Source organism: Natator depressus, chromosome 25 (assembly GCF_965152275.1).
Source record: "Natator depressus isolate rNatDep1 chromosome 25, rNatDep2.hap1, whole genome shotgun sequence".
Lineage (NCBI taxonomy): Eukaryota > Metazoa > Chordata > Testudines > Cheloniidae > Natator > Natator depressus.
Genome location: NC_134258.1, coordinates 10,610,883 through 10,637,900, shown reverse-complemented (window position 1 = coordinate 10,637,900; position 27,018 = coordinate 10,610,883). Strand labels below are relative to the sequence as shown.

The following is a 27,018-nucleotide window of genomic DNA, read 5'->3' as shown; positions in this document are numbered from 1 at the left end:
GCTCCACCCCAGGGGAAGGGGACTTGCACAGTGACCTGGGGCCCAGGCTGGAGGGCAAGGCATCAGATCCCAATGGAGGACAGAGCAAGGGTGCAATGATAGAGGCTAAGCGGGGAGGAGAGAGGGGAAAGGAGGAATTAATCCCTTTGCTGCTGGTGCAAAGGGACTGCATCTCCCCCTGCAGTCAATTCCCAGCAGTGCAGAACAACCCCTTGCTCAAGGAAATTCTGGCCCAGGCCACGCTCTTGGGTGGGTCAGCCAGCAAGAGACAAAGGCAGTGTCAGCCTGCAACCACCGCAAGCTCCAGAGAGACACTGGCAGCAGAAGGCACAAGTTAGAGCGTCTCCAGAGCTGCTGTAGCCGGCACCTCGGCCCCCAGCAGTGGCAGAATAGGGGAGGGACAAGCAGCTTCCACCTGTCCCAGAGCTGGTGCAGGGATGGATCCGGGGGATCGGAGCCATAGGTTTGGGGTTCCAGGAGGAGAGGGGTACTGCATGGACTCTGCTGGGCTGCTTTGCTCTAGGAGACCGCGGGAGGCTGAGATCAGACCTTATTCTTCAAGGCTCCGCTAAAGAAGCTGGGGCTGCAGAGGAGGCTGGGAAAGCCCCAGCTGCTTGATTGATACCTCTCCAGGGCCCAAGGCTGATGGCAGATGAGATGGAAATAATCTCCCAGCCGCCAGGGAGTTCTGCTGAGGAGAGCAGCCCGCATCTCCAGGGATTACTCCAGGAAAAGGAGCTTCTATTCTAGTCTCTTCCTGGCCCAGGAGGTGCCAGCGTGGCGAAGGCAGAGAGCACTGGCTCAGGGAGAGCCATGAATTATCCTGCAGGGCTGATGGATCTCTGTTGCAGGAGTGGTCAGATCATTCATCCAGCCTACGGGTGATAAAGAAAGCACACAGAACTAGGCCCCATGATGCCTGGCCCGCTGCATACAGGCATCTCTGGACACCTTGGGCAGGTGCCCCATTGCCTTGCCCCTCGCGTTGTCATTTACGCCTGTGCATAGAGTTGCCAATTTTGGTTGGACGTATTCCTGAAGGTTTCATTACATGACATCATCTTTCATTCGAGATTCATCTGTAATTCCTGGAGACTCTCGGACAATCGTGTGCAAAGCTGACATCCCATGCTACCATTCTGATCGGGAGCATTTCGTTCTCACCACAAACTGGGACCGAGGGCTGTAGGAAAGTGGAGAATCAGGCCCCTATTTGGCAAAGGCCCCTGCGTGCCCTGTCCTTGCTAATCACAGATCTCTAGGCCTCGCCAGACACCCGTCTCTCGGCACCGCTGCCTCTGCCCAAAGCCTATAACAAACTGTCTGAGAATTGCTTCACGCAGCCCTGCAAGGCAGCGGCCTCTGGGGTGGAATCGGCAGCTATTGAATGGGAGCATGGCAGCACTGCCCAACAGTTTGAGAGAGGAAGTTAAATAGAAGAACCAGCTCCAAATGAGGCAGTGCCTCCCCAATAACCCTGGGCTTTAAGTGGAGGTCTTCCATCCAAGTCCTGGCCAGACCTAAATCTTGCTTAGCTAATAGATGATTAGGAAAGCCTAGTCAGATGCATACAGACAGCTTGATAGCAAATGCCTGAACAGATCTGAAATTGCATCTAGCAGGGAGCACATGACAACCTCCCCTGCAACCAAGGTCTATCCTTCAAAGCACATTGGAACCCAGGGTCTGAACATCTTCTGGAGCAGCTTTAAAGAACATCAGAGCCCCTTCTCCCTTCCAGGTTCTTAAGGCTGTTTAAGAAAAGAAAACAACTAGACCAAAAGAGACAGAAGCACTTCTTAATATGGCAACAGCGCATGTAATTCTATTACCTTGCTTTATTGATCGCACTCAGAGCAATTACTGGCTTTCGCCCAGTCACCTGCCAGTAAAAGAGAGAGAGAGAAAGAGACAGTAAGGAGAAAACAAAGAGTCGGTCACACATGCATTCTGGAGTTTGAAAACAAGAGCCCCGTGGGGAAGGCTTTGATTTTTAATTCATATGTCATTAGTAGCTATCATCTGTACGAACCCCCCACGCCTTATGTGGGTTCTTTCTTGATGGGGGGTTAGCTAAGATATCAGGTTACCTACCTTCCTTTCATCATCATCTGCAGAGGAAGATCCTATGTGGATCAGGAAGGTAATTACATTTCAATTTGTTCAAGGGGCGGCACCATATGGTCAAATTGGAACCAAAACATCTGTTCTGTGACACCTACCACTTCACAAAGCCCCAGAGCCATGGGAATGTGTGCGTGACTTTAAAGAGAAGAGATCCAGCTGGAAACAGCTTTGATAAAGAGGTAAACACCCCCCTGCAAGGCAAACAGGGCAGCACGGGGCATCAATGCACCATAGCTGGAGGGTGAAAGCCACTAGGAATGAAACTGACTAGTCTGTTTTCCCTTCCCAACCCCGGCAAAGTGCAAAGACTGAAAAGAACATTTAGCAGGATGGACTTGTGATTAAGATGCTTGGGAACTCTAGGTTCAAGTCCCAGCTCTGCCACAGAAGTCCTGCATGACCTTGGGCAAGTCACTGAATCTCTCTGTATCTTGGCTCCCCATCTGTACCATGGGGATATCACTTCCCCACGTCGCAGGGGTGGGGTGAAGCTAAATTCATCAGTATATTTAAGATGTGCAAAGACTCCAGCGGTGGGAAGCCGTTAAAATCATAGACAGAACCGCGTAGGGTGGGATCAGTGGAGCTATGTTCGAAGACACGAGCTGAGGGTAAGGCCCTTAGGGTTTTAAATCTCAGCTGATGCTAAGAACACAGGTAGGACAGTTTGGGCTGGTTTTCAGAAGTGCTGAGAACTGGACTTTGACTGGAGTTGTGGGTTCTCCGACCTCTCAGCATCGGGCGCAAGTTTGATTGGGGGTTGGGGGGAGGTTACATGTATTATTTTGAGCGGTGAGATTCCCTTTAAGGGTTTCCCCTTCGCTGTAGATTCTGGCAAAGAGGTGGGGGAGTTACTCCGCTCCTTACTGCACAAACCCTCGAAACAAATGAACATGCAGGCGCTGGGCTCTTCTCCAGGTGCAGGATAAAGCAGAGCAAACAAGAGCCCTGGTTTCCGAAGCAAAGAAAGAAGGCAGCCCATGTTGTGCAGCAGGGCATCCCGGAGCTCTCACTCCAAACCCCAAAACAAACGCTGACTTCGACGTAAATGCAGAGAGAGAACAAATTCCAAGGAGCGTAGTGAGCCAAGCAGCCAGGCTCCAGAAGTGGCCCTGTCTCCACTCAAGCCAATTATGAGGCCTAAGCTGCAGACTATGCAAGTGAAGACTCCAGCCTCACTTTTAATGGCTCCCAGTAGGAAGGCGGTAGCCTACCCTGGTTCCACCTTCGCCTGTGTGCCTGCCACTTACAGCCCATTAACCCTGCAATGGCTGGATTGGAGCAGTGTGCAAAGGGCACGTCTACATGATGCCACACATCTTCGTTCTAGTGTGAATCAACCCAGAGGGTTTAAGGCTCCTGTGGGGAAGACTCGTTTTAAAGGGAGATGTGCAGGGCTGAATTCTCCAGGGATGCCCCACTGACAATGCTGCGTGGTGCACATAGGCCCTGGCAGGAGGGACCTGTACCATGATCTCCAGCTACAGGTCATCCGTAAGGCCAGAATCCAGGCCTCTGCCACTTGAGCCAAAGGATTAATCCATTAGCTGGCAGGAGTAGTGGACTCTTATCCTCTATGTGGACTAGCTTCTATAAGGTGATGTGACTCATGCAGCCACTGTGTTTCGGTTGCATAGGATGTAACCAAGGGCAGAATCTGGCCCACCCATTATATAGTCAATTGCTACAAAATGACATCAGTGGAAAGGAAGCATCAGGAACATGACAGGGTGCTTCAGGATGATGCAATCTCTATTCAGTTCTCTCCTTGGTTGGTGAACCAGTCCCCATTCAGGTCTGGACTGGTTGGTGGTCCCTATCCAAGTCTCTGACTAATTGGTTTTCCAGTCCCTAAACAAGCCCCGGATGGGTTGATGTTCCAGTCCCTATCCAAGTTCCGGATTGTTGGTGAACCAGTCCCTAATCAAGTCTTAGGTTGGCTGGTGATCCGGTTTCTATCCAAGTCCCTAGCTGGTTGGTGATCCATTCCATAACCAAGCCCAGGATGGTTGGTGAGCCAGCCCCGGTCCAAGTCCCCACTGGTTGGTGATGTACTCTCTAGCTCACCCACAAGCTGTTGGGCTTGACGCACGAATCACCAGGTGAACTCCTCTGCCCAGTGATCTGCAGGGGGTCAGATTAGAGTCGACGATCATAATGGTCCCAAAATGGATTTTATAATCCATGGATCTATAATCCCCGTGTAAGGGTCCCCTATTCCTCCCCCCCCCCATCTCAGGGAGTCTGGCACCATTGCTTGGCAGAGATAAGGAGCAGGAGAGCGGTAGCGAGGGCACGTGAAAGCGATCAGGCTACTTTCCTAGTGCCCATGGCCCTTCAGGCCCAGCCCCAGCTGGCTTTGTGCGGGCGGAAAGCAGGAAGGTGGAAAATCAGCCAACTCCCCCCGCTGGCCTTTCACCCCGGGGCTTGCTGCGCTAGGCAAACCCACCCCAAGAGGTGCTGTGTGGACCAGGGCCTCCCTTGCCCCTTGCACTGGGGTGAGCGGGCCCACGGCCGGGCTCATCTCTCTGCCTCTGTCCAGTGCTGGCAGACGGCTGTTTTTGAGGCTGTGAGCAGCGCAGGCCAGGTCTGCGGCAGCCAGGCTCCTGGCAGATGAGCAATAACACCATGACATCATTGTGTGAGCTGAGCCTCCCCAGAGAGGAGCGGGGGGTGGGGGGCCGGCGAGCGGGAGAGAGGAGCGCAGAGCGTGCCCGGCGAGCACTCTAAAAGCACTTAGCCAGACACGCAGCGGCAGGGCATGCTAACAGAACCCAAGTATGGTCGCTTTCGCAATGGCTCAGTGACGCCCTCGGAGGACCCAGCCATGAGCAGCAAGGTCGCGGCAGCCACCCCGGCCCCCTCGCCGCCCGACTCCCTGGCCCACCCGTGCCCCGCGCTGGGCGAAGCCCGCTTGCCGGAGGAGCAGGAGGCCGTGACCACCTTCTGCATGCTGATCCCCAAGATTCCCCAGTGGAAGTTCTCCAGCCCCTCCGGCTTCCTGAGCCGCAGCCCTTCCAGCGCCAGCAAGGACCTGTCGTCCCCGGCCAAGCCCGGGGGCCCCGGAGAGGCAGGAGGTTCCTCCTCCGGCCTGGCTGCTGTCCTGAGCGCCTGCGAGCCTGTCTGCCACTCTCCTTGTTCCCTGCAGGTGATGAACCGGTTCCGAGGAGTGGGAGGGAGGAAGGCGGCTCGGGTCGAGGGAGTCAAACTGGCCGGCGAGGAATGGAACCGGAAAGGTAGCTTCATCAATAAACCAGCGCAGGGCTGGCTCCATCCGGACGAACGGGTCCTGGGACCAGGGGTCTCCTACATTGTCAGGGTAAGCCCGTTTCTCTGGCCTCCCCTCCCCTCGCTGCCCACCCCGTCCAGGGCTGAACGAACTCCGCAGCTGGGATTGAATTGGGAGTCCGCTGCCTTGGCACTCGGATCCCTGGGCTCCTCTGTCATTCGGGGCTGGCAGCCGGGAAGGGGAGCCCCCAGCCATGGGTAGAGGGAAGTTTGGGATGATTCTCCCCCCACACCACCCAATTCCCCAGTTTTCAAGGCTTCCTCATTCAAGTTCCCTCTGTTCAAGGCCTCAAAGCCCAGGTGTCACCCTGCCCTGGGAGGGGTTGGTTTTGCATCGCCAAAGGCTGTCACCATCACACCACGGTAGCTGGGACTTAATTATGACTTGGGCCCTTTGGGGCAACCTGGCCTTGCCCGGGCAATTGCACATGGTTTAAAACGAGCCCACTGCTGCTTAGCCAGTGTGAAACCCGTACTCAGCTGCCAGCTGCACTGAGACCTCGTCCTTCACTGGGCAAGGATCTCCGGCCACTTGTTGATGACCTGAGCCCTGCGGTGGCGGGGGGTATTGTTACTCCTCCCCCATACCAGAAATGGGGAAACTGAGGCACAAAGTGGGGACAGTCACACGGTGACTCTGTGGTGAAGCGAGGAGCAGAATCCAGCTCTCCTGACTCCTAGCCCAGTGCGTCAACCCTAAGAGCACCACCAAAGACCCATGGCCTACTGCTCTCCTTTACCCCCGTTTGACACCACTGTCATTGACTTCGGTGGAGTTACTCCTGACTTGTGCCAGTGTCAGTGAGGGCAGACTCAGCCCTGCTTAAGCCACCCCTTAAACATCCCCTAAGTTTCTGTGTACAGCTGGGCTGAGGAAGGAGGGCCCAGTGGTTAGGGTGCTAGGCTAGGACTTGGGAAAATTGGGTTAAATTCCCTGCTCTGCTATAGACTCCTTGGGTGAGTTACTTAGTCTAGCTTTGCCTCAGTTTCCTTGTCTATACATTGGGGATAATAGTCCTGCCCCACCTCGCAGGGGATGAGGATAAATGCATCAAAGGTTGGGAGGGGCTCAGTTACTCTGGTGATGGGCTGGTTTGAGCTTTGGTTTCCAAAGGGCTCGGTTGGGCCTGGTGCACCCTGCACTCTAACATACAACCCCCTCCCCGCTCCCCCCAGAGGAAGCCACCGTGTGGTGGACACAACAGCAAGATCCCCCCGACTCCAATTCTTAAAGCTGGGGCTTACGCTTGACCATGGAAATGGCTTTGCTGGGGGTGCGTGTGTCCCAGTCTTTGTCTCCCATGCAAATGCCTCTGGGCCTGCTGCTGTGGTCTGGACGCAACACAACTCCACTGATTTCGTTGCCCCTGGGCTCTGAGAGCCACCAGAGGAAACCTACCCAGCCTGCAGGCCATAGGAGGCCCCCTTGGGCCCCCCTGTGCTGGCTGGGGGGGTAGCCAGCTCTCCCCGCTGCTTTGCATGGGTGTAACTGCTGACACAAGGTCAGGGAGAATCAGCCCCTAGGGGTTAGTTGAGAAAGGAGAGAGATTTACCTCCCCGCTCCCAGAAAAGCATGAGCCAGCCTCCCCAGCAGGGTGCGAGGTGGCCGTGGCACATTCTGGCTGGGCCCCATTCACTCTCCGTCCAGCATTGCTTGCCTCCCTCCCTCGGCGTGTCTATTCCCCAAAGGCCTCCCACAGCCCCGGGCCCGCAGCACGCCCAGAAAGACGCAGCTTCGAAGCAGGCTCGTGCTCCTCGACCCAGGGGTTTACAAACCCCAGCCCAGACTCTCAAAGGTATTTAGGCAGCTCGGGCTCTTGAGCCCCCCTCACCTGAGCTCCCGTGGCCAGCCGAAGTCCCCACCTGAGCTTCCACACTGCTATGCTGAGCGCACTAGCTCAAGCAGAACTCGTGTGCCTCTGTCTGCTCGTGCCCAGCTGAAGTGCACACAAACCCCATGGGAGTTAGGTGCCTAAATACCTCTGAGAACCTGGGCCCAAGGTCCTGATCTCTGGTCCGTCCACACAGCTAAGCATGCAGGATCGGGGCTGGAATAGCTAGACCGTGTAGACGCATCGATACACCAGAAAGCCGGGGGCTGGAAAGGCTGGTTTCCAGCAGGGGAGAGTCTGCTGCAACGGCACTGGAGGGGTCTTCCTGAAAAGGCCTTGTGGCAGATGAGGGTCCTAAACAGGATGGGGAAGGTTCAGAAGACCCTCCTGTTTCCCTGTGCCTCTGGGGATACTGACTGGCCCTGCAGCTGGCCTGGACCCACCAGTGCAGTCTCGCCCCTTACCCCAGAGGTAGCTGAATAGCACAAGACAATAAAGGAGGGGGAAGTTTAACAAACTCCTTCACAATGGGGCCTCTGCTCCAGCACTGAGATTAGGATCTGAGTTCAAATCCCCCAGGCTTCACAGGGGATGAATCTGGGCCCATCGTAGAAATAGGGCCAGCTGTGAAGTTTGGATCTAGGGCTTTGGTTTAGGCCTATCTCCAGGGTTACACACACACCCTAGCCTAGTGGGTCATTTTGTGGAGCGGGTTTAGTGTGGCCCACCTCTCCAGATGGTCCAGGGGTTAGCGCATGAAGATGGGAGGTAGGACTCCTGGGCTCTAGCCCCAGTTCTGGGAGGGGAGTGGGGTCTAGTGGTTACAGCACAGGACGTGGAGCCAGGACTCTGGGGTTCAATTCAGATCTCTACCACTGATTTGCTGTCTGATGTTGGAGGGAAAAAAAAAATCACATCCATGTGCCTCAGTTTCCCCATCTGCAAAATGGGGATAGTAATAACAAGTACCTGCTTCCCAAAGGAGTTGTGAGGGTTCACTGGTGAAAGCCCTCTGAGATTCTGGGGGTGCAAGGTGCTATGGAGGTCAGTCTCAACCACAGTGCTATGAGCTCCAGGGTTGCTGCTTTTGGGACTGAAAGGGTGAGACACTTGTAATTGAATTTGCTGATGGCATTTGGCTCCTTGTCTTACTCTCAATTAACTTGTGGTAATTTACAACTGCAGGCGAGATGGAGGAGCAGGGCAGCATGTCTCCGGTTAGCCTCTGTCTCTCTCCTCCCCCTGCCCCATCATAGATCATCAGATGTTTGACGTGTGGGACAGTGGTTGAGAGCTAACCTGATTTAAAAGGAAATGCGCAGAGGTTAACTCCTTCAGTGCGGGCTGTTTCTACAGGAGCCATAGGAGGAGGCTGGCAGAAGGCAGAGAGAGGGGCATGGTGTTGGGGACAGAGAGAGAAGAGAGGCATTGAACAGTGTCTTTCCTTACCAAAGGATCCCAAAGCAACTTGCTGTACAGCTCTCTTTGCCCAGCACTGAAATGCAGCCATTGCTGGGGTGGAATTTAGCCACTACACTGCAGTGTAAAACAGGGAGCAAGTCGAAAGGGGATACCCCGAACTCCCAATAAAGTGAAGGCTTGAGGCTGCACGGGAGGCTGTAAGCTGGCAGCAGATTTCCATCTCCGCAGCAGCTGGAATGCCAGTCGGGGAGAGCACAGGGCAGGAGTCAAAGCTCAGGGGAGGAAAGAAGGGGGCATGGTCCAGTGGGTAAAGCACCGGCCTTGGAATCAGGATAATCGCGCCTGACTCCTGTCTAACACAGGCCGGAACACCTGCCCCTGGACCATAATTCAGCTGGCAGTGCTAGCTCTGCCACTGCCTTGCCAGGCAACCTAAGGCAAGTCACTTATGACACTGTCTCTTTGCCTCAGCTTCCCTCTTCTGCAAAATGGGGATAAAGACACTTATTTACAGGGGCCTTGGGAGACTCAGACTTATCTGAAAAGGCTTTGGGGGGGGGTCCTGTGCTGGAGGGAGCCATCCAAGGGCAAAGTCCCATTATCCCCAGCACAAAAACATTGGTGTATCCTCCTGCATCGGTCCCACCCCCCAGAGCTTACAGTAGCTGCACAGCAGAAGGCAGGACCATCAGTAGGGCACTATCCTGTCTCCCCCCTTCCCCAACCTCCCCATAAGGCAGGACTTTGATGGGGAGCAAGCTGCTGCTTGGGCCTTGAAATGAAAGTAACTAGAGTTGGCAAAGACTGCCCCCGGTCTAAGGGGCAAATCAGCACAGGTCAAGGCAGCTCTCCCAGTTTACGCCAGCTGAGGATCTGGCCCCAGGTATCCACCCCTCAGACAGAGGCCAGGATAAAGGTCCTGATCCTGAGACCAAGGAGCGCTGGGGTTGCTCAGAACCTCTTAGGCTCCCCCTCCTCCTTTTCCCCCTCAGGAGAGGTTGTACATTTTAATCACTGCTAGCAAGGGATAAGCAGGCGAGCGCTGCAGGAGGCGAGCACCTGGCGGGATGATCCAAGTGAATTTCTTTCCAGCCCTAAGCTTGCTGTGGCCCTAATCAGCCGCCATACATTTCGCCTCCAGCCTTTTCTCCTGGAGCCCTGCCAAACCCATTAAACTGACCTCGTTGGCAGTGCCTGCTGGAAAGGCAGCTAATGCACCACTGAAGAGGGGTAGGGGCTGGGAGGGGGGCACAGCGACGTGGGGTTGGCCCCGCATGCAGACAGATGGAGCTGGAAATCATGGCTACACGGTGGCTGTTTAGCAGCTGGCGAGAGACGAATTTCATGGATATCAGTCCGGTGCCCAGAGGGAAGGTGTTGACACTGCACAAAGCCCCATGGCAACTGGCACTAATTGGCCCCCTTGCTAGCCGCCTCAAGGGAGAAGCCACGGCCTGACAGCAACGGAGACGGAGCTTGCTCTTGGAGACAGGCTCCCTTCCAGCTCGGGACTGAGGCCTGCCACGTGGGTGGTGCGTGGGCAGTTTGCCCACACGCTGTCTGCTCTGTCCCTGCTCGGTGCAGACAGAAGGCTCCAGGCTGCAGAGCTGTCAGCCTGGCCCCCTTCATCCTGGCACCGACATCCTCAAACCATTCGAGGGGCCCGCTCGATCAGGAGCGTGAGTTATGAGCGCGGCCTGCCGAGGCGGGGCAGGATTAGCAGCGTACCAGGCCGGACTCGGGGTAGCGTGGCCTCTCACATGTTCTGGCTCAGCTTCCCCGCGCCGCACTCTTCGGCCTAGTCCAGTCGCCGGTATGACCTGCCCCTCCCAGCCACGTCACTAGACAGGTCAGCCCTGCCCAGGGGAACGGAGGCCCGTAGACAAAGTCCAGGAAAGCACAAAACAAAGAGACCTTTGCACCAGCCAGGCTCAGCATCCCACCTCCTTCCTCCCAGGCTGGCCCCAGCTGCAACAGCCTCTCCTGATGCCCGCCGGCGGGTACCGGGCTATGGCCAACCCAACCCTCTGGCCCAGGCAGCCACAGTCCTTTGCCAACCCCCGGTCCCCAGTCAGGCTCTTTGGTCCCACGTAGGAGCAGCTTCTACTCCCCAGCCAGCTGTCAACTGCTGGGCTTTCCTGCCCTGAAGGACGACACCTGCACATGGGTAGCAGGGTAGGGGTGAGCGGCCCCGGCCTCCTGGCCTTCAAAGGGGCAGGTCACCTGCCCGGTTACACCCCAGCTCTCTTAGCCAAGGCTGCAGGAGGCTCTTGGACCTCTAGAACGGTGCCCAGCCAACGCTAGTGGGGGACAGCACGGGGCACTGAGCGGGTGTGGCTTACCCTTGCTCCGCTTGATGCCAGCCAGGGGCTGCTTTTCTGGTCTCCCACAGAGAGTTCTGATGTGCCCCCCAACAGGGCAAAAGGGTGGGAGTCAGTTCATGAAATGTGCTCACAGACAAAGCCTCGGGGATGCCCTCTCTTTGCACCCCTCGCTGGATTCCAGAGCCCGGGCTCCAGGCCAACCCCGACTGTCTGCCCTGCTATTTTTAGCCTGTCAGCCCGAGTCCATTGAACTGGGTGTGTGAATTCCGCAAGCTCTTTGGGGTGCGCTAGCTCCCGCTCCCCCTAACCTGTTGCTCCCGCCTGGCTGGGTCTCCTGTTGCCCTCCCGTGAGCTGGGGATCTGAGCAGAGCACTGCAGCCTGGCTGATTTCAACCCCTTTCTCTTCCAGTACATGGGCTGCATTGAAGTGCTGCGCTCCATGAGATCTCTTGACTTTAACACCCGGACGCAGGTTACCAGGTAAGCCCCTCCGGGCCCCCTGCCCCGGGCTTTCCCCTACTTCCAAATGAATGCACCAGCTTTCCGGAGATTCAGGGCTGAGAAAGCCTGTGGGACAGGTTCGTCTCCACCTAGCACTGCAGGTGCTCCATAGAGCTTGCAGTCCAGCCAACCTGCCTGGCTGACCCCTGGCACCCACACCATGCCATGGCACACAGCGCGGGCCCTAAGGGACCCTCTGTCTGACCCCAGGCATCCACACCATGCCATGGCACACAGCACGGGCCCTAAGGGACCCCCTGTCTGACCCCAGGCATCCACACCATGCCATGGCACACAGCGTGGGCCCTAAGGGACCCTCTGTCTGACCCCAGGCATCCACACCATGCCATGGCACACAGCGCGGGCCCTAAGGGACCCTCTGTCTGACCCCAGGCATCCACACCATGCCATGGCACACAGTGCGGGCCCTAAGGGACCCCCTGGCTGACTCCTGGCGTCCACACCATGCCATGGCACACAGCACGGGCCCTAAGGGACCCCCTGGCTGACTCCTGGCGTCCACACCATGCCATGGCACACAGCACGGGCAGGGGTGGGTTATGGGTGCCAGACACCATGGAAGGTGGGGCGGGCGTGGAAACTAACTCTGTTGTCCTGGTCTGGGGGAGATCGCAGGCCTCCAGTCTTCAGGGCTGGCTCCCCTTCCCCACCCCTCAGCTCCACCCCAAACAGCCCAGCTGAGAAATCCCCACGTGCATTTCAAATAAAGCCACCGGCCCGGAGGGCTCAGGGAAGGGACGTGGGGGGCAGGTTCTGCTGCAGCAGCTCCGTCTGCAAACCAGACAGGTAGCAAGAGAAGCTGGGGGTGGAGGGGGGGGCGCAGAACGGCAGAGTCTCCTGCCTGCCGATGCAGCGTTGGGCGGCCCCAGGCGGATCGACAGGAGGCGGGGGAGAGGGAAGGAGCCTCCAGAGCAGATTGCCAGCCACGGCGTATTGATGGTCCTGTCCCCGCAGCGCCGTGGGAGCAGCAGGAGCACGGAGCAGGCAGAGGGTGACGGCGCCGGGGGACACGCATGGAGGCAGCCTCCATCCAAGTCCTGGGGATGGGGACGAGGTCCCTGGGAGACGTCTCTCTCGGGCGCGTGGACTCCGTGGGCTTGGGGAGCAGGCCGAGCTGCTAGCTGGGACTCAGGGACCCGCCGGCTCCATGTAGCTTCTGCATGTGGGGAGACCTCCATATTTACCCCACATCGGGGCCGGGTGTCCGGCAAGCAGGACAAACGCTGCAGGTGCTGACCGAGGCTGAACTGGGCCCCTTGAAAGCTGTCGGAGCGCAGCATCCCCGGGGGCTGGGATCCTGGAGGGAAGGATCCCAGCCTGAGGCGGGGGGGCTCTCTCCCAGCTCGCTAACAAAGGAAGCCTGGGGAAGTGCCCCCAGCCACAGGTGATGTGGACCAGCTGTTCCCGCCCCAACAGTCATTGCAAGAGTCCCCGGTGCACCCCTCCAGACAATGCAGGTGGTAGCATTTTAGCAGCAGGGGTGGGGTGGGGTAGGTCAGGTCCCACTGACCCAGTCTCGCCACGGGGGCTGGAGGATTAACTGCAGACTGCTTGATTCTTTGCTTGCAGGGAAGCCATCAACAGACTGTACGAGGCGGTGCCCGGGGTCAAAGGGGCCTGGAAGAAGAAGGTGGGTAACCGTGCCTCACTTTCCCCATCTGTAAAACAGGGCTGATGATGCCGACTTGGCTTTGCAGACCCTGGGCAGACGTGGTTAAGGGTTATTAAGGCAGGTTCAGGTTCTGGGATCTCTCCCCCAGCATCCTCGGAGCACTCTCCCCTAGGATCCCCTTCCCAGCACTGTTGACCTGCGCAGAGCGGTTGTCTGCAGGCAGGAAGCTGGACACTTCGCTGACTGCGCCGGGGCTGGTTCAGCTCAGCAGAGTTGCAGAAGCTTCCTGCACTGTCCCCCCGCCATCGCCCTGTCTGGTTAGCTGAGCGCAGCACCCAGTGTTACCCTGGATGAGGCGATGACCCTCCAGCCCTTTTCTCCCTCCCCAGGCGCCTAACAAAGCCCTCTTCTCCATCCTGGGCAAGAACAATCTGCACTTCGCTGGGATGAGCATCACTGTCAACATCTCCATCGACGGGCTCAACCTCATGATCCCCACCACCCGGCAGGTTAGTGCCCACCCAAGTGCTCCGATGGCTCCCCTGGGGCATGGAGATCTAGGACCAGTTGGGACAGGGACAGAGGGGAGGCTGCTTGCACCTCGCCTATCCAGTGGGACTTGTGCAGCCCCTAGCGCAGGTTAGAGCAGCCTTGAGGCTGCTCTAAGTTGTGCCACTGCTTCTGGGGCTTTGCACAGGCACAGAATTGCCAAGTCCACCCAACCCCATATAGGGTCCTTCTCTAGTGCTCTGGCCAGTCGAGCTTTCCGTATCCCAAGCGATGGGGTGCCCCCTTGCAGAGATGATTCCATGCCGACTGCTAGGAACATCCTTTGGCCATTCAGCCTCCATTTACACCTCCTTTTGCTCAATTTCATCTCGTTGTTCCTGGGTATTCTCCCTCCGAGCGTCCTCTGCAACTCCGCCCCCTCCATGGTGAAACCCCAGACACTGGGAAAGTGAGAGGCCAGCTCCAACATTCAGATCTGGGGCTAAATTCTGCTCTCAGCTTCACCGCTGTAAATCCAGCATCATTCGCCCAATGCAGAGGATCCACTCCGGGGTGACAGAGAGGCACCCGAACACCTGTCCCTATACGGGGTGAGCCCAACCCCCGGAGCTGGGCCCCACCCAATTTGGGGATCAGCGTATCTAGCTCTAGAGGGCAGGTGAGCAGCACCTTGCTTATCCTCAGAGCACAAGGATAGAACAACTCAGGGTTACACAGGATGGGGAGCTAGTATCAGGGCAGGGATTAGAACTCAGGTGGGCCCAGCTGCCAGGCCTGTGCTCCAACCACTAGGCCACCCTTTGCTCTTGCAAGCCCCCATGTTGTTTTATCCCCTTTAAACAGTCAGGCAAGCCGGTAAGGCTCCACAGGGTGGCGATATGATGGGAGAGGGGGATTCCCGGCTGCGATCCGAGCAGGGAGGGGAAGCTGGCGTTTCAGAACCAACCACGCTCGCCAGCAGGAGGCAGGCGTGTCCATTCGACGAGCCACAGCCTACATGCCCTAGGCCGGTTGGGGTGGATATAGCCTGCCTAGCTCCCGCCTCCCCCCAACAGCAGAGGAAAGCCAGGACGGTTCCCAGAGCATCGACTTTCGGCATGGGCTGGTGGCGGGTCCATCCCCACCCTCCCCCCGCTCTACCGAGCCACTGCGCTGAGCGATTCCAGAGCCTCCCAGCGACCTTTCCAAAGATATTTAACACCTGCCTCTGTCCCCTGCAGATCATTGCCAACCATCACATGCAGTCCATCTCCTTTGCCTCGGGAGGAGACACGGTAAGGGCCGCCCTCGGTGCGTGGAGATTAGAGGAGTCGCCAGCTCCTCACGGCCCCGCTCCCTTCTGCATCTCCTCCTCCCCCTCCTTCTTCCTCGCCCCCTTTGCATCCCTCTCTTCTCTCCCCCCTGCCTCAGTTTCTTTTGCCTCTGGCGGTGATCAACGGGCAGCAACAATCACACTGCCAGTGGACCAGCTTCTGCCTGCTGCAGCCTCAGTCCTGGGCACCGACGGCTGGGTGTGGGAGGGCTCCCAACTGGCTGTTATATGACCAGCCTCTCTGGGTTTTTTTATGGTTTTGCCAGAAAAATAATTTAAACGGCCAGATTTTTTGTGGGGTTTTTTTTTTTAAAACATGGGTCTAAAGCTTTGCAGTATTCTCGCACGACGCTGGGACAGCTCATGTTCAAAGTGTCCGCGGCCAGCGAAAGATGCTGCCGTGTTCCCACTTCCATGGTGTAAGTGACAACAGAGCAAAACCGTTGCAAATACAGCAGCCGTCCGCCCTGCGCATGGGTGTGTGAGACAGGGTTTGAGTGATGGGACAGTGAGGAGACCCGCGATGATTATCCGTCTTGTCTACAGGTGTCCTCTCTCTAGATACTATCAGTGGCTGTTGGGGGTGGTGGTGGGGGGGCGCTGTGGAGTTGCCTTGTGGCTGGGGTTGTGACAGGCCTGCTTTGTGGATGGGGGGTTGCCAGTATTTTGCATTTCAACGGTGGTAACCCGGGGCGGGGGGAAGGCAAGTCCCCTCCCCCTCAACTTGTTTCCTACTCTGAGAGCTCAGGGGTCCTGCCTGGCCTCTCTCCCTCTCCAGCTGGGCCTTGTAACAGCTCCTAAGCCCTGAGGAGACAACAAAGAAGCAGGGAAAGGCCAGGGTAGCCAGAGAAACGCCTCTCTGGCCGGTTGGTTGGTCCAGGGCTCTCCCACAGAGGAGTGTCTACCCCTATCCACAAAGCAGTGACCTGCCATGCCATACCTGCACTGACCAGAGGGGGGCGCTGCAGAGGGACACACGCCGCTTCCTGGCCCCCATGCCCTGAGTGCACTTGTCCGCCAGAGCAAACCCCCTTCGCAGAGCCTGACAGTACAATGAGATTCCATCCCTGCAGGCAACAGGCAATTTGCTCCCCCTGTCCCTCTCTCCCTCCTTCAAGGATTGGGGCCTGGACCCCTGCTTCTTTCACCCCCAAAGCCTAGCCACCCCCTACATAAGCTCCTGCAGCTACCAGGGGTAGTATGTCCTTTATCTCCTCTTTGGGCTGCAGCCACGAGAGGGCAGTCCTCCCTCAGTCAGCCCCAGGGAGCTGGCCCCCGGTGGGCACTACGGAGGGCAGATTGCCCTGGGGCAATGGGGTGAGGCCCAGCACCGGGTAACCCTCGCTGTCTCTGCAGCCCTCCCTGGCCCTCACCAGCCAAGGAGGGAGTGTATCAGAGCAGGGACCTACACCCACGTTGCCTGGGGAAGGGGGATCTGCCAGCCAGAGGATTGTGGCTCATTCCCCTTCACACCCAGATTCATAGCCCTGCCTCAAGCCCCTCCGACCCTTAGCCTGCAGGCCAGATCCCGGGCCCCAGGAATGATAGCCACAAAACCCTTCCTTCCCTGACTCTCCCTTTCTCTCCAGGACATGACAGACTATGTGGCCTATGTGGCAAAGGATCCCATTAACCAAAGAGGTGAGCAGGGCAGGGGTGAGAGGACACAGGGGGGTAACAAAGAGGGGTGATAAGCAAGGAAGGATCAAGGCTAACCAGGAGACCCATGTTGGCCAAAAGTATGGAGAAGGGCTCCCCGCACGACCTCTTGTGCATTTATTGTGCGGAGTGTAACTGGGGAACTCACCACCGGAGCGCCCCTCCTGCCAGCACGTGGCCTTGCAGGGATTCTTCCACTCTGGAGGCTCCTTTCCCCTGGATCTGCTACGACTTCTCTCAGGGACATCCCTGCTTCCAACAGCAGCCTGGTCTACAGCTTCCTTCCCCATCCCTTCTCTCTCAAGCCTTTTGATGAGGCCCAGGTGTTCGCCATGCAGACACCTGACCCCATTAGTCCCACCTCCTCAGGCGAGGGGGCAGTTAATTATGACCCAGGCAAGACTGGCCCCATTTCACCTTAAAGCGATGGGTGTCCCATGCCATATGTCACCCGGGGGGCCTCGTGCCCAGTCCTGCCGTGGGATAAAGGTCTCAGATGCCCCGCCTGATGTGTCTGTGTCTCCCTCCCTGCCGGGCAGCGTGCCACATCCTGGAGTGCTGTGACGGGCTGGCTCAGAGCATCATCAACACGGTGGGACAGGCCTTCGAGCTGCGCTTCAAGCAGTATCTGCACAGCCCCCCCAAGGTGGTGGTGCCGCCGGACAGGTAGGGGGGGTGAGAGACACGGGGCCTGTTGGTGCTGCTGGGAACCCAGATTTCTGCTCTGGGGTCGCCCTGGCCAGACTGGGCCTGCTTTTATGCAGGTCTGCACCTTCTCACCTTATCCTGGGCAGCAATTCCGAGGCATATTCCCAAAGCTGGTCCAGGTGAATGAGGCCTTGCAGCCTTCTACCCCCACGTTCATCCATCCCTTATGCTGGCAAGTGACCTGGCATCCCAGCCACTTCCTACCGGTCCCACCAGGTGCTCTCCAGACTCGGGGACAAGGTGGCGTTCACACTGCCAAGCCTTCATGGAACTGCTTTGCAGTCACCACCTGAGCAGGACCTGAGCTACTTCAAGCCCCCAGCAGGGCTGTTGGTGGAAGAACGGGACCGTCCTCTGCCCGGTGCATTGGGGTGTTACCATTCTCTGCATCACAAGATACAGGGCCCTGCAGCATGCTCCATACGACGGTGACCCTGTCTGTGGGTTTTGTCACAGCTAGGGGTGCTAGGTCCAGGGTGCTCTCAGTACTAGGTGCTATCATGCCCTGGGTCCTAGATCATGAGATGCCCTGGCTCTTGGTGCCCTGGGTGCTAGATCTGGGGATGCTCTGGGCCTGGGTGCTGGGTTGCCAATCTCTGGGTGCTCTGATGCTCCAGCTCTGGAGTCTAACCACATTCCCTAACTCCCGTGTTCTCTGTTGCACAGGGTAATGGGGACCGAGGAATCCGCGTGGGGCGATGAAGAGGAGATGGCCGAACACGATTACTACAACAGCATCCCGGGGAAGGAGCCTCCCCTGGGGGGACTCGTCGACTCTCGGCTCAGGCATGGAATGTTGCTGGGCCACGCGCACTCCCAGCCCTCCTGTGCCGGTCACTTCAGCCAGGTGAATCCTGCAGTCAGCACGCTTGGCTGTGCAGCTTCCCCGATTCCCCCCAGCCTCACAACCTCCCCACCCCACGGTTGCACCCAGAACCTCCTGTGTTGAACCGAGCCTTTTCCCCTGATGCTGAAAGCTGGAAACCAAACCTTGTTCTTGTCCCCATCGAGGACTCCCCCAGTGAGTGCCTGGTGCGGGGTCAGGCCAGGAGTGTCTCTAGAATAGCTTCTGGGGTCAGGGATGGAGGTGGGTCCATCAGGGAGAGCCCCATACAGCTCTATGGCCTCCTCTGTGGCTTGAGGGGTCTGTTGTCCAGCAGTAAAGACTGTCACAGCCTCTGAAGGCTGCGTGGGATTTTACCAAAAGCTCTAGCCCTCGAGTCATCGGTTCATCGCGTTTAAGGCCAGAAGGGAGCGTTCGATCCTCTGCACATCACAGGCCACTAAACCCCAGATGAACGTGTTACAGCCCTCAGGAGACGAAGCAATGGCGTGCAACAGGCAAAGAACAGGAGGGACGGAGGCGCGCCAATCCCACGGTCCCTGCACTGGCCGTCACTAACCGCCTCGATCTCTCACAGGCTGTGTCACCCCACACGGGCCGCATCACCCCATTATACAGAGGAGGGAGCTGAAGCGTGCAGGGGTGAAGGAGCTCCTGGGGGTCACGGGGGGGACCTGCTGCACACTTCCATGTGACCACGAGCTGTGACCTCCAGGCTGTGTTTCTGGGCCTAGCACCGGTTTCCATTTGCCAGAAAGGGGTGGAGGCCCTGAGGAGGCAGCGAGCAAAGCCGGGGTATTCAGCTGTCCTCACACCTCCACCTAACGCATCTCCCTGTCCACTGCCTGGGTCTCCATATCACATGCCCACCCCTTCGCCACGTGTGGAGGGGAAACAAACCTCCTGCATCATGTGTGCTGGCTGCATGGACCGAGGTCTGATTCTTCTGCTTCACAGGTTGGATTTCCTGCCAGAAGAGACCAGAACAGCCACCCGGGCTCCCACTGGGACGGCGACGCTCCTGGTACGTGCTGCAGCTCGAAGGTGTCATTTAACCCAGGGACTCACGTCTCTGTGGGCACGGGAATGCATGGCCCAGGACTTGCAAATGCCTGTGGTAGAAACCTCGGAGATGGGCATCACTGTCCCTAGTTGCCCGGCTACAAGAAAACTAGCTGAGAACAATGCATAGGGCAGCTGCTTGGAGCGATGCCTCTTTTGCAAACCCAATTCTTTGGCATGAGTCACACAGCCTGGCACGTCAGCTGATCCTTCCGCACCGTCACCACATGGACTCCAGGGGGAACTGTCAGGGGTGGGGGTGTTTCTGGCCACCAATGAGCTTGTCCCCGAGTCTCCCCTGGATGTTACAGCAGCTGCTCCCATCAGAGACGAATTTAAGAAGCTTGGTCTCCTGCTCCTCCCCTAGCGAGTCAGGGTGAAAGGGCCAAATAGGGGGAGGGGAAAGGACCCAGGGGAAGGTGAGATCAGTGTAGGAGTGTGTGGCCAAGGAGAGGACAATCCTAAAGGGAGGAGCAATGGGGTGAAACTCAGCAGAGGGAAGTTCAGGCTGCATGGAGCAGGAGAACTTCCTAGCAGGGAGGAGGGTAGGTGGAAATCACCTCCCCAGGGAAGCGGTGGGGGCCCCCACTGGTACAACTGAACTGGACAAAACCCCAGAGGGTAGATCATAGGGAGCGATCCTAGCATGGGCGGCGGGTATCATAGGCTGGGGGAGGCTGTGCCTCCCCAAAACATCCAGGCATGGCCCCACTCATGCTTCGCCCCCACCTCTCACCTCCTACTTTCCATTCTGCGTGCGGCTCCAGTCCCCCAGTTCTGGCCCCGGGTGAGGCTGGGGCCGTGCCGCCCACCTTCCTGCTGCTCCGGGGGGCTAGCCTGGGGTGGAGGCCAGTGGCCGCAGTGACGGCAGCTTTGGGCTCCGGCAGGGGGTCACAGAAGAGGCAGGGCCTCAGGCAGAAGGGGTGGGGGGCTAGCCTCCCTCAGCCGGCAGTTCTCGCACCACCCATGGATCCCGGTGTGGCAGGCCCAGCTCCTGTGGTTCCTTTGCGCAGAGCCTGCCGGCGCTCACTGGCCCTCACTGTGTCTTCCAGGCCAGTCCTGCGACGGCTACCTCCAGGCAGACAGCCAGCCCCTGGGATGCCGCGACTACGAAGAGCACATGTACGTCAACACGCAGTGCCTGGACGGCTGGGAGCACGAGGAGAGCCCCCCCAAGGATCTCTTTGACATGAGTAAGACAGCGGCTCTTGGATTGAAGGAACCTCACTAGAACAGAATAGGGGGAGTTGCTTTTGGTCTTTGGCTCAAGGCCTTGAAAAGAGCCAGCCCAAGGTCCAGCAACGGGAGAATTCTTCCCAAACCTGGCTGGCAGGAGGCCTGGGAACTGGGAGCCCTGTAGTGTGATCCTGGCTAGGGTAGCTGCCAGGGCCTGTCCCCTCCTTGCTTTATAGTCTTGGCTTCTTGCAGGGCCTTTTGAAGACGCCCTAAAGCTGCATGAATCCACGGTGGCTGGCGGGGCCAGCCCGCCCCTAGAGGACCAGTGGCCCAGCCCGCCCACCCGGAAGGCTCCCATCGCCCCCACGGAAGAGCAGCTGAAGCGGGAGCCCTGGTACCACGGGAAGATGAGCCGGCGAGAGGCGGAGAAGCTGCTGCAGATGGACGGGGACTTCCTGGTGAGGGACAGCATCACCAACCCCGGGCAGTACGTCCTGACGGGCATGAACGGCGGGCAGCCCAAGCATCTGCTGCTGGTGGATCCTGAGGGTGTGGTAAGGAGCGGGCCGGGCTCCCCGAACTCAGCCCGCATGTCCTTGACGGGCCCCCCCGCCCCGCTTAGCCCCATCAGCCTCCTCTCTGGGTGGTGTGTGACCTGCCCTCTCCCCGCCTCACGGCCACCCCCCTCCCTGTTCTGTTGCTCCAGGTGAGGACCAAGGACATCCGGTTCGAGAGCATCAGCCACCTGATCAACTATCACCTGAAGAATGAGCAGCCCATTGTGGCGGCAGAGAGCGAGCTGCACCTGAGGCAGGTGGTGAAGAGGAAGCAGTGATGGCTGGGTGCGTCCCCTCGGCAGGGGGCGGGCAGGAGACCAGGGGGCCTGATTCTCTCCTGCATTCGCCCCAGTCAGAGCAGCGGGGCAGTGGGGAATTGGCCCGCACCCTCTCTCCTCTGTGCGGGCACCCCGGCGGGGTCAGGCCCGTACCCACTGCCTCTTGGGCTGGGCTAACGGGGGTCGCTGGGAGTGAGACGCCCCCTGAGCGTGCTGGGTCCCTGCCTCTCTGACAGCAATCTCCTTTCTCTCTGGCCCAGAGCCCTCCGGGGGGCTGGCTCTGTGCTCGGAGCACCTGCCCACGGAGGAGAGGGGAGCCAGGTGAAAAAGACAAGGGGATGCCACAGACAGAAACCCCCCTCCCTGCTTCCCTAAGCAGCACCCACATCCCCTTCTGCTCCTCCTCCACCACCCAGTGCCCACAGTCACCCTTTCTCTTTCCCCAGGGGACTGTTTTCCCTCCCCTCCCCAAACAGCTGCCTCTTTCCCTCTCCCCTCCACTTGCGGCCACGCTCCCCCCTTCTTTCCCCTTCCTCTGGGCTAGCGCCACCTTCCCTCTTGCCTATGGATGGCTGTCACTCGCCTACAGGTTGCTGCTGCTGTCCCCACGCCTACAGGCGGCCATTGGTGTCTCTTCGGTGGACCCCTGCCCATTCGTGTTCTCTCTCCCACCTCCGCCAGCGGACTGCTGTTACGTCCCCCCCCGCCCCCCCCAGCCTTGTGCCATCTTCCTTCTCTCTCTCTCTCCCCCCTACAGACTGTTGCTCCATCCCCTCTTTCCCTCCTAGCTGCTGCCACAATCCACGCCGACTTTTTCATTCTTCCTCCTATCCTGAGACGTATTTATTCTACCTGTGCTGACAAAACTCCACCTGGAGTGTTAGCATGGCTCTCCCCCCGCTACCCGCCGCGGAGCCCGGGGGACACAAACGGAGCTCAGCTCTGTGCCGCATACGTCCCACCAGGAGCACACACACAACAGATCAAACCTGCCCCGGCTTCTTAGACTAGTAGTTAATTAAAACAAACGAATTGCGAGCAGGGAGCCTTGCTCGGAGAGCCGCTTGTAGCCACGGCTGGGCGCGGACTGTGGTCTAGTGGCCTAAGCACAGCGCTGGGGGCCAGGACAACAGCGTTCTTTGCCTTCACCTGTGCAGCTGACTTGCTGGGTGACCTTCGGCAAGTTGCTTTGCCGCTCTGTGCCTCAGTTTTCCCCATCTGTAAAATGGGGAGGATGATATTGACCTACCTACCTCGCAGGTGGTGCTGTGGAGAGGAGTTAGCTAAAGCTGGTATGGCCTTCTGAGGGCTAAAAAGCATCCAGCGCAGCTGTTAGGTTTAGTCGCTGCTAGAGACCATCAGAGGGGTAGGGAACCTCCTTTGGAGGTATGATTGGATGCGGCGGGAGGTGTCAGAAGCACAAGGCCCCAGTCCCATCTGCAAAGGGAATAGGAGCCTCTTCCCCATCTCCCGAAACCTCCCAAGCCAACCCATTACCGTAATAGCTGCTTAGACTCCACTTTGCAGCCGTGAGGGGACAATCTTGTAATTACGTTATCTGGCCGAGATGGCCCATCATTAGGAAAACGACTTCAGATCTTATCAGCACTCTGCTTATCGAATCAGGACCTGAAGACAGGCTTTTGGACCTTGGGAGAGAGGACAAAGAGCGACACAAGCGAGGGTGTGGCCGACCCACCACTGGGACGCATCTCTCCTCCTGCACAGCTGCCCAGGAGGTGACTTGGTGTCCACTCGGCTTCTGCCCCACTTCAGAGCCTCAGCCAGGCTTCTAGTACCAAGCCTGGGTCGTGGCACTGCCCTTCCACTCTGGGTGGGGTAGCCCAGGTGCCTGCTTCCTTTGGATGGTGGAAGATGGGACCTTCCCCAGAGCCTAAGCTTTGGAGGCTCACCAAGCACCTGCTATGCAATGCTCACAGCTCCTCCAAGCCCAGCTGCTCCCAAGAGATGTCATCTTCCAGCAGGGGTCCCTGCTCTTTGGAAGCTCCCACCTCCTCCAGTGCCACCCCAGCCGGCATTACAAGAGAGGACAATGGAAAGGTACCTTGTCCAGCAAGGTGGGGCTTGCTCCTCTCAGGCACCCGGGTCTGTGTCACGTTGTAGCGGGATTTTACAGGCTACCCGGCACTGAGCATCCATCAGCTGGGACCCACGGTGAGAATTCCACTGAACGGTGGCAGCCTTTTAAACGCCATCCAGCGATTGCCTTGCCAACGCGCCGGCGTTCGGGGAAGCGTCTGACACGCAGCGAGGGGTTCGCTGGTTTGAATACGTTTCTAATTAAATGTGGAAATGATCAAACGGCCTGAACGTGTTCTTGACTCCGCTTGGCAGACCCCAGTGCAGCCTGTGCCCTGGGGGAAAGAGATGAACAGAGCCATCTGCCTCTGCTCTGGCGTAGGACAGCTGCTGCTCCTTGCAAAGAGCCGCTCAGGTGAAAGCAGGCCATGACAGATCCACCCCTGGCTCCCGTGGGGCAGCTTTCACATACTGTCCCATGAGCCTCCATCTGGTCCAGACACTGAAGTTACCTATTGGCAGCGTAAGCTCCCGAGTGGTTGGTCCCTTTGGCCCATTCTGTCCTTGGCCTCCTTGCCAACAGGGGGTTGCGAGGCGCATCCCTGAAGGCTGCCGTACCAGGGATTGAACTGGGGTCCACCAGAACTAAAGGCATGAGTAGCTACAGCTTGAACTAACGAGCCAAGCTGCCCCAGCGGGGGCTGTAAGAGACTCATATCCACTGCAGATCAGGCACCAAGGGGTACGCACAACACATGGGTTTCACGTGCTACATTCTCCAGACAACCTAGCCAAGCAGACACTCCATTTTTAACGCCCCCCAGAATTCTGCTCCCCCACCGCATCCCCCTACATGCTCCCAAACACCTGATTTCCAAAGGGGCTTCCGGCAGATTGAGCCCAGCACCTGTCCTCGCCTGCTTGATGTGTCCCCACTGCATCCTGCTATCCACACTGGGCATCGCTGACATTAAGAGGGAGCCCCTCCAACCCTCCCCTCAAATTGGAATCCAGGTTTGGATTCTGGATTCTCACTGGAGCTGGGGTTGCCTAGACCTACGGAGGGGGTTCGGACCCATTAGAGAGAGCTCAGCTGTGACATCTGCAGCTGGAGCCAGGATTTGAGCTCAGCCCAGGACAGAGAATGGGGAGGCGCTGTGGATTTCAGACCTCAACCCGGGCTCAGATTCTCAGACACACACCCCCATTGACAACGTAGGAGTGTTTGGATCCAAGGTGGAGGGAGTTAGCTCAGGGACATGGGAGCTTGGTCACGTCACATGCATTTGCTAATCTTTGTATTGTGGTAGCCCCGGGCCTGGAGCGGGATCCCGTTGCGCTAGGCGCTGTACAAACAAAAAGACAATTCCTGCCCCACAGAGCTTGCAGGCAGGATTGGTCCCTGCTATATATTATCCAGTCTCTAGAGCTGGTCTAGATTTAAATGACTCAGTTCCTGGGGCTTCTACTCCTCCCCTTGGGAGATGCCTCTGCTGCCGAACACACAGCACCATTATTACAGCTGCGTCCACCTGCCCACGCCCCACATTGCTACTGGCACTCCTGGGGTGCCAGGGCAGCCTCGGCAAGGCACCCAGAGATTGGCTAAGCCATAGAGAGCAATCCACCCTCTTGCCCCGGGACTGGGGGAGGGTCCATGGGCAGGAAGGGGAAGATTGCACTACCATTCCCTGTTCTGTGCCCATCCTGTTGATCTCAGAGGGATCAAGGTGGAGCCTCTCAAGGGGCTGCCCTCACCTCCTCCAGGGTTGCACTTCCCTGACATGGGCTGAATCGTTGGAAATTAAGGGCCTGATCCAAAGCCAATGGGAGGCGACTCCAATTAGCTGGGTTTCACCTGTTGTCTGCAGCTGTTCTTTGCCAGTTGCAGGCACAGCCCCTGGCTGGGTGGGGGTGGGGGTGGGGGGGAAGTCTGGATGTTCCCTCACTAAGCCGCGTTGGCCCATTACTTTCTTCCTCCTCCAGCATGTTACGGCTCCTTTATTTTTATTCCTGCTGCCTTCTTGCGGGGGGGACGGGAGAGGGGAGAACTACCAGGATCTGGGTTCAAGATCTGCCACCCGGGTGTAGCCCAAAGGTGGGGCTTGGACACAAGTGAATGGTGCTTCCTAGACCGGGTCTCTCTCCCTCTCATTGTGTTGCGCCTGGCATCTGAGCAGCCATGTGCTGTTTTTGCAGGCTCCGAGCTACCATCCATCACTAGTTAACGAACACTCACATTCAAATGGGAATGAAAAACCAGCAGGTGTGCCTGACTTGAGGTTCTTTGCTAAGCAGAATGACCCCACAAAAGGAGCGTAGCTCAAAGGAACAGAGGCAGAAAAAGCCCAGTGGATCTTGCACAGCCCAACGCTCCTAAAAGCGGGTAGTGCCAGGTGGCTGTTGTTCAGGGAAATTGGGAGGGGTGTGTGTGCGCGCTTCCAAAGCCACGTGAGTATGTCTGAATCCCCCTCCCTCCACTCCACCTCATCTGTTGCACCTTCCAGATGAACTTTTAGGCCCTGATTTTCAAAGGTTTTGATCCGGTTCCCAGGCTCATGAGTCTAGTTCATTGCAAACTGCAGGCAGCATTTGGAGCACCAGGCCAATCAGCTGATGAGAGGAAAGATGGACGTAGCGAAGGCTCAGGAGAGCTGAGTTCTATGCTTGGCTCTGCTACTGACCCCCTTTAAGGCCTTGGCCATGCCACTTTCTCTCTCTGTGCCTCCGTGATCAAAGGGGGTTAATAATACTCCCTTTAATAAAAAAATATAACAACAACAACAATAGCTACCTGAATGCAGAATCGCAAGCTGCTGCTGAAGAAATCCCTCGCTTTGTTTTACCATGGGTGGGGAGAGGACGGACTCCCCCAGGCCGGGGGCGCTGAGTCAATAAAAGACCCTTTGGGGAAGCGTCCGGTGCTCAGCAGAGCTAGATGTTATAAGAGTCGATGAATAAACTAACGAACAAGTCATTTTCCATCGATCGCTGAATACAAGCGGGGACGAGCCGTTTCCATCTCGGGTTCTATTTTTTGCAGTATCGTAATGCGTCTGCAGAGATAATTGCATCGTCCCTCTATAGCAGAGGCATGAAAAGGCTGCTAGAGACGCACTTTCTTCTGTTACCGCTGGAAAGAAAGCCTCTGTCTTACACCAATTACTGCTGGGTCTGAGCAGCACGGACCTTTCGACTTCTAGGGATGCTGTGATCCGATGCTTGAGAGAGGTTTTTTTTTTTCCTTTTTTAAAAGGGATTAATTGCTTCACAATAGGCCTGCCTCTGCCAGGGTTATTCTGCCTCCATCTGTATAACCCAAATCAGTTTGGGAAGGAGTAACGAAGAGGGTTAGTGGGATATGTTGGAGATGAATAAGCACCTAAAAGTGTGATCGCTTAGACGCATCCCTCAGCTCTGCCAAGCCAGGCTTCAAACCTCAGGAGAGAGAGGCTCTTACTTGTAGCGTTTCAATAATCCAGTGTCCAATCCTGGTTTGGTCTGTCTCATCCTTTTGGGGTTTTTTTTGCGGGGGCCAATACTGAAGTTGCGGGGCCTGTGTGTTTGAAGCCTGGGGCCATGACACCGTGACTCGTGCTCTCCAGGGTTTTGCTGCTCTATTGTGAAACTGACAGAGAAGCTGAGAACTAAGGATCTGCTCAAAATAAAGCTGATTTCTTTATTTGTCCCAAGAAGGGATTTGGGGATTTATGACAGTGCTTTTTATTTTACAGAAATGGACTAA

At 57.4% G+C, this 27,018-nt stretch overlaps 1 protein-coding gene across 3 annotated transcripts in view; it reads left to right on the top strand.

Annotated features, from left to right (window-relative positions):
* SHC2 (SHC adaptor protein 2) overlaps window positions 1–23,541 on the top strand; it is a 28,950-nt gene extending 5,409 nt beyond the window's left edge. Inside the window, exons 2-14 of one of the 3 annotated variants that reach the window (XM_074939510.1) lie at window positions 5,276–5,446; window positions 11,403–11,473; window positions 13,085–13,145; window positions 13,517–13,636; window positions 14,858–14,911; window positions 16,539–16,590; window positions 17,148–17,274; window positions 17,983–18,163; window positions 19,118–19,184; window positions 20,275–20,415; window positions 20,651–20,952; window positions 21,105–21,240; window positions 22,860–23,541. In XM_074939510.1, coding sequence (XP_074795611.1) covers window positions 5,279–5,446; window positions 11,403–11,473; window positions 13,085–13,145; window positions 13,517–13,636; window positions 14,858–14,911; window positions 16,539–16,590; window positions 17,148–17,274; window positions 17,983–18,163; window positions 19,118–19,184; window positions 20,275–20,415; window positions 20,651–20,952; window positions 21,105–21,233 — 1,473 coding nt within the window. In that variant the 5' untranslated portion in view covers window positions 5,276–5,278 and the 3' untranslated portion in view covers window positions 21,234–21,240; window positions 22,860–23,541. Of the gene's footprint in view, window positions 1–4,762; window positions 5,447–11,402; window positions 11,474–13,084; window positions 13,146–13,516; window positions 13,637–14,857; window positions 14,912–16,538; window positions 16,591–17,147; window positions 17,275–17,982; window positions 18,164–19,117; window positions 19,185–20,274; window positions 20,416–20,650; window positions 20,953–21,104; window positions 21,241–22,859 lie in introns of those variants that run through there. The other 2 variants (XM_074939509.1, XM_074939512.1) reach the window with 2 other exon arrangements.
* Window positions 23,542–27,018: the final 3,477 nt, after the last annotated feature.